This window comes from Microtus ochrogaster, chromosome 22, assembly GCF_000317375.1.
Source record: "Microtus ochrogaster isolate Prairie Vole_2 chromosome 22, MicOch1.0, whole genome shotgun sequence".
Taxonomy (NCBI): Eukaryota; Metazoa; Chordata; class Mammalia; order Rodentia; family Cricetidae; genus Microtus; species Microtus ochrogaster.
This window is the reverse complement of record NC_022023.1, coordinates 11,120,047-11,125,815: the sequence shown is the minus strand read 5'-3', so window position 1 is coordinate 11,125,815 and position 5,769 is coordinate 11,120,047. Positions and strand designations below refer to the sequence as shown.

At 48.9% G+C, this 5,769-nt stretch overlaps 1 protein-coding gene across 1 annotated transcript in view; it reads left to right on the top strand.

Annotated features, from left to right (window-relative positions):
- The first annotated feature begins 1,454 nt into the window (after positions 1–1,454).
- The window catches only part of Iqgap1 (IQ motif containing GTPase activating protein 1), a 90,260-nt gene continuing 85,945 nt past the window's right edge, over positions 1,455–5,769 (top strand). The window contains exons 1-2 of the mRNA XM_005357651.3: positions 1,455–1,612; positions 4,341–4,440. Coding sequence (XP_005357708.1) covers positions 1,552–1,612; positions 4,341–4,440 — 161 coding nt within the window. The 5' untranslated portion in view covers positions 1,455–1,551. The remainder of the gene's footprint in view (positions 1,613–4,340; positions 4,441–5,769) is intronic.

The window sequence follows — 5,769 nt, the reverse complement described above, 5'->3', positions numbered from 1 at the left end:
ACTAACCTAGATGGCGCACCACTGGGTCTGGACTGCTCTCCTTTGAACCTCAGGAATCACAGACCTGGGACTAACTACACACACACACACACACACACACACACACACACACACACAACGTCATCTGAACACAGGAAGACACCTGTTCCCTTGTCCCATATGACCCATTTATTACTCAACAGGTGGTTCTATGCTTGCCATTAAATAATTGAAGGAATTAAAAAGAAAATCAAATAGAGCTTTGCATATTAGTTTAAATGCTTGAAGGTACAGAATTAGCAAAAAGAACTCTGTTTCGTGTTTTGGAAAGAAGAACAAACTGGTAACTGTGACAATCTGGTTGTCAGAAGTGAGAAGAGAGAGACGCTGATAATCTAAACAGTGTAATCACAGGAAGGGACAGAAACTAAAACTAGACGCTTCAGAAATAGAGGCGACGCGCGACGCAAGAACCTGGGGTGTGTGTGACTCGTGACTGACTACAGAGAATGGGGCAGGAACGGGATCAATGTTTAGTGTCTGTGGGAGACGCAGCTGAAAGTGTGCATTTGACAACTTGAAATTACTGAGGGGCTGCCGAATGGTCCAGGTTCTAAGCAAAGGCTGTTCGAGGTTTATGGCCAGCGTAAGGTTACTGAGAATGGGGCTTTTTCTTTTAATTATTATTATTGGAGGTAGTGTCTCACTCCGTAATCCTGGCTGGCCTCGAGCTCACGGTGATCCTTCTGCCTCAGCCTCCCAATAGTGGGATGATTATAGGCTTGCACCACCATGCCAGGCAGGTTACTGAGAAAAAAAAGGCGGGGGGGAGCTGAGGATAGAATTCGGTTGAATACTGACGCTTTGAAAGCAGATTACGAGGGCAACAAGAAAAGGCAGCCCTAACAGAGTGAAGATACCCCTTAGGAGCTTGCGAAGAAGAGCATGGAGCATAAAATTAGTCTCATCAACAGTTCTCCCGTTTCAGCGTCTTTGTCCCCCAAATTGAAGAGATGCAGCCGCTCTCCATTTTAGCACTGCTGCGGAGAACGGAGGCCAGGTAGACAAAATGTGGCAGGGAGTAGGGGTGGAAGTCTTTTGCGTCAGTTTGGGTCTTTCTTGCGTCCAACAAGAACACCCTGGGCCACCTGAAAGGGCTCCTTCCACGAGCTGTCTGGGGAAGGCAGGCGGCTGAAGAAGTTTAGATTTCAAGCTCTCGAGCTTGGCCGCCTTTCAGTCTGAGCCGCCGATAGGACGGTGGCGGAGGAGTGTCGCGACAACCGACCAAGCCGGGCCTAGGGACGTGCGCTCCGCCTCCTCGCTTCCGCAAGTGGCGGGCGAAGCGGGCAGGGGCGGGTCCTGAAAAATTGACCACGCCTACCCCTTCCGCCCGATGGGCGGGGCCTCAAGGGCGGTGTCTGCGGGGCGGGGTCTGCAGGGTGGAGCCGACGGTGAGGGGCGGGGCCTCGAGGACATCGACAGCCCGCGCACTGGGCAGGAGTTGCCGCTGCTACTGCCGTCCGCGTCTTCAAGGTCTCAGCGCTTCCTCACCGGAGACCGGACTCGGCCGCCATGTCCATGTCCGCCGCGGAGGAGGTTGATGGACTGGGTGTGGTCCGGCCGCACTATGGCTGTGAGTGCCCGGGGCTTGGGATGCGCGGGAGAGGGGCCAGGCTCGGGTTTTCCCGGGGGCTCAGCCGGGCGGGTGCGCGGGGTGACCTGGGACCGCACGGACCCGGAAGAGCAGCCCAGCTGTGTGGCTGGCAGCAAGGTTCGCGCCCGATCCCTCTCGAGCTCCGGAGGCGGCGGGTAGGAACCTGGAGGCCTCAGCCTGAGCCAGGCGCTGCGGCAGGGGAGCCCCACCCAGCGCCTCCGCCGTTTAGCTCCACTGAGATTGGGGAAGACGGCCTGGGGTGAGGTGGCAGGAGGATTGTGCAGGGCGTGTCCTGGGCACTGGACCCAGGGGTTCTGCTCGGGCGTGGTGGGAAAGTGCTGTGCTGCCCCGATTGCTGCCTGCGAGGGTGACCCAGGGTACAGACACGCGCGGTCAGACTAGCTGTGAGGTGTAGTTTTGGGCAAGCCACTTAAGCTTTCTCGGACTGGGTTCTCTCGTCAGCGTTTCAAAAGTAAAATTAAAACACACACACAGACAGACACACACACAATACTCCCTCTCCCCACTCACACACACTTCCTCATTTTCTGTGGCCATACCTGCAACATCAGTGAGCTAACTCTACGTGGGATAGTAGTTACAAGAGGATCCCTTTGGGTCTCGGGTTTAGATTTTGATTTATGTTTTTGGGGAAAGTACATTCTTAAAGGATACTTCAAAATATCCACAGTTATGTGTGAGATACTGTGTCTCGTTTGTGAAATTCGAGATGAATAAGACCACGCAGTGCCTTCCAGAACTGTCAGAGGCAGGTGGACAAACGGTTAATAATAAGATGTGGGGTTGGGAATTTAGCCCAGTGGTAGAGCACTTGCCTAACAATTTCAAGGTCCTGGGTTCGGTCCTCTGCTGGGGGAGGGGGATAATGAGGTGCAATAAAGGTACTTGGTGCATGAACTAGCTAGGTGTAGAGAGTGATGGGGGTGAAGAGAAGGGACTTAGGGAGGCCCTGGGAATACAGGTGGTGACTTTTGAACAGAGGTTTGAATGATGCTGTGTAGGGCAGGGTGGGTGTGCAAGACGTGACTTTGAGAGGGCAGACATAAACTAAATATGGTACTGAAGGCTATAGGGATTCTCCGTGGAAGACCCTGCGTGGTGTGGTAGTGTAGTAGTGGATAGGAAGGGAAAGAAGGGGGAAAAGTGTTTCCCAAAGTGGCCAAGACCAGAGTGAGAACGGCTTTGATCACTTTCCTAGGGAGTTAGGAATTCATTTCTTACCTCTGTGACTGTGGAGGAGGCACATTGCTTCAGGGTTAAGCCCACAGGCCCTGGAGACGGGAGGATTTGAATGTAGGTCCCTTTATTAGCCCTGAGGCTGAGTTCATCCAGCTTCAATTTCCTCGTCTGTCCAATAGTGGTAATGGGGGATTGTTCTGGGCTTTAGTGAGAGAATGTGTGTAAAATGCTTAATCCCACAGCCCGGGTGGGGAGTGGGGTGGGGGCGGGGGCTTTGACTCTGGCTATGGGATTAAACATTTTATATACAATCTGCGAATAGAGAGGGGAGAGTGTGGTGCCCTCTGTCTTAGTTCTGACCAACAAGGATAGACATTAGTTGGTGCCTTTTGAGGCTACAGGAAAATGCAGTACATATATATTTAAAACATTTTGAGAATTCCATGCATATAAAAAAGTGAAATATGATTATAACTATCTCTCATTTCTCCCCTTCAATAATGTATCTCACTATATAACTCTAGCTGCTGGCCTGAACTTGCTATTTAAGACAGTCCGGTTTTGGACTCAGAGGTCTGCCTGTCTCTGCTCCTAAATGCTGGGATTACAGGTTTATGCCATCACTCCTGGCTCTTTTTCTTTTTTTTAACTTTTTTTTTATGTGTATGGATGATTTGTTGTCTGCATGTATGATGTCTCTGCACCATGTGTGTGCAGAAGTGTCTGCGGAGGCCAGAAGACACTGATCCCTTGAAACTGGATTCATAGCCTATTGTGATCCTTCATGTGTCTGCTGGGAATTGAACCCAGGTCCTTTGCAAGAGTAGCCAGTTCTCTTAACTTAGGTTGAGTCATCGCTCCAACCTTAAAAAAAAAAAAAAAAACAAAAAAAAAACAAAAACCAACCAAACAAAAACAAACAAAAAACAACCCCCCCCCAAAAAAAAAACCCCCAACCAACCAGGTCCAATTAGTGCTGCCCCCTATGTGCTTGGGTATCAGATTGTCTATTGGAGCATGGGCATCTTACCAGTGACCACCCTTCCATATCATACATTTTTTATTTTAGTGTGTATGAGTGCCTGCATGTATGTATGTACATTGCATACATATATGGTGTCCTTGGAGATGAGAAACAGGGCATTGGATCCCCTTGAATTAGAATTACAGAATTTTGTGAGTGGCCATGTGGGTGCTAGGAACCCAGGTCCTCCTCACGTGCTCTTAACTGCTGAATCATCTCTGCAGACCCTTAACCCCCCCCCAACACACACACACACACACACACACACACACACACACACACACACTTAAGGGTAAGATGAGTGTAGTTGAAGCCATGTGTGTTTGCTTTTAGGAAAATCATTTGTAGTACACCCGGCTACCCACATATTCACTAGCTAGCCTGCTCTTCTAAGGGATTGGCAGCAATTTGGTGGCCACGGCCCTCGTTTATTGCTGAGGAAAGGTAGATTCTGGCCCTCAACCTCTTTCTGTCCTGTTTTAGCTGTGCTGGATAATGAGAGGCTCACCGCAGAGGAGATGGATGAAAGGAGGCGGCAGAACGTGGCCTACGAGTACCTCTGTCATCTGGAAGAAGCAAAGAGGTAATGAAGGGAGCACTTGAAGATTTGTTTTTATTTGTGTGTGTTTGTTTTGGTACCCGTGTATGGATACCTGCAGAGATGAGGAGAAGGCAGTAGATCTTCCAGGAGCTGGAGTTACAGGCGGTTGAGTCACCTGATGTGGGTGCTGGGAGCCCAGCTGCGGTTCTCTCCTAACTGCTGAGTCATCTGTCCAGCCTCCAGATGGCTTCCTTTGTGTGGACTGTACTTTAGGTAAGAATGTTGGAGGGTGTTAGTGGTAGTCATAGTGACAGGTGGTCCGCGATTGTGTCGAATATTTGTGCATACCAAAGAGATTTCTAGATTTGTGTGATACAGTTTTTTATGTGTATGGTGGTTGTTCTGGGTCCTGCCAGGCGATCTGTTAGAAATAACATTTGAAGATTTATTTATCTTTATGTGCGTTTGTGTTTTTCTTGCATGTATGTCTGTGTGAGGGTGTCAGATCCCCTGGAACTAGAGTTACAGACAGTTGTGGGGTGCTGGGAGTTGAACCTGGGTTTCTCTGAAAGAGCAGCCAGTGTTCTTAACCGCCATCTCTCCAGCCCTAGAAATAACATTTTAAGTTTGGGTTTGGTGTTCTTGAACTTAATGTTTCCTAATTCTTCACAAGTTTTCGTTTCTATACTTAGCCCCGTGTTCCCTTGTGACTTGTGGAGTGGGTATTAGGTGTGGGAGGCTGATGAGGATAGTCCCATAAGGGGCTAAGGATGTACCTTTCTCAAGTGTGCCCAAGGTCCTGAGACACCCAGTGCCAGAAGAAAGCCCAAGAAGCTGTCTAGCCAGGGCAGTGCTGTAGGTACAGATCCATCCATTTGGCAGCGTTGAGAGACTCTCTATCAAATGCATGCGCTCCCATGTGCCCTCCCCACTTTTTTTTTTTTTTTTTTTGGAGACAGCCCCATGCTGGCCTCAAACTCAGTTCTGTTGCTGAGGCCTGCCTGCTCCTCCCACCACCACCTCTCAAGTGCTGAGATTACAGGCATGCAAGCACCACGCCCATCTCCTCCGCATTCTTTACCAAAGTGGATGACCAGCTGCTGTTTATCTTTCCCAGGTATCTCAAGACCTTGTGATCTTAATTTTAGGGTGTCAATTTGCTATCAGTAGTTTCTTTTGTTCTGTTGCTTATATTCCTTTGCAAGATTCCAGAGTAGATGAATACAATTATAGATTGTGTGCAGCGAGGAATAATGAAAGATATTTGTCATTCAAGTTTACTAAAAAATCAAGGATGTTTCAAATGGGGCTGAAAAAACAAGAGTAAAGATTTGACTTTGACTTTCTGTATTTCTTTTTTTTTTTTTTTTT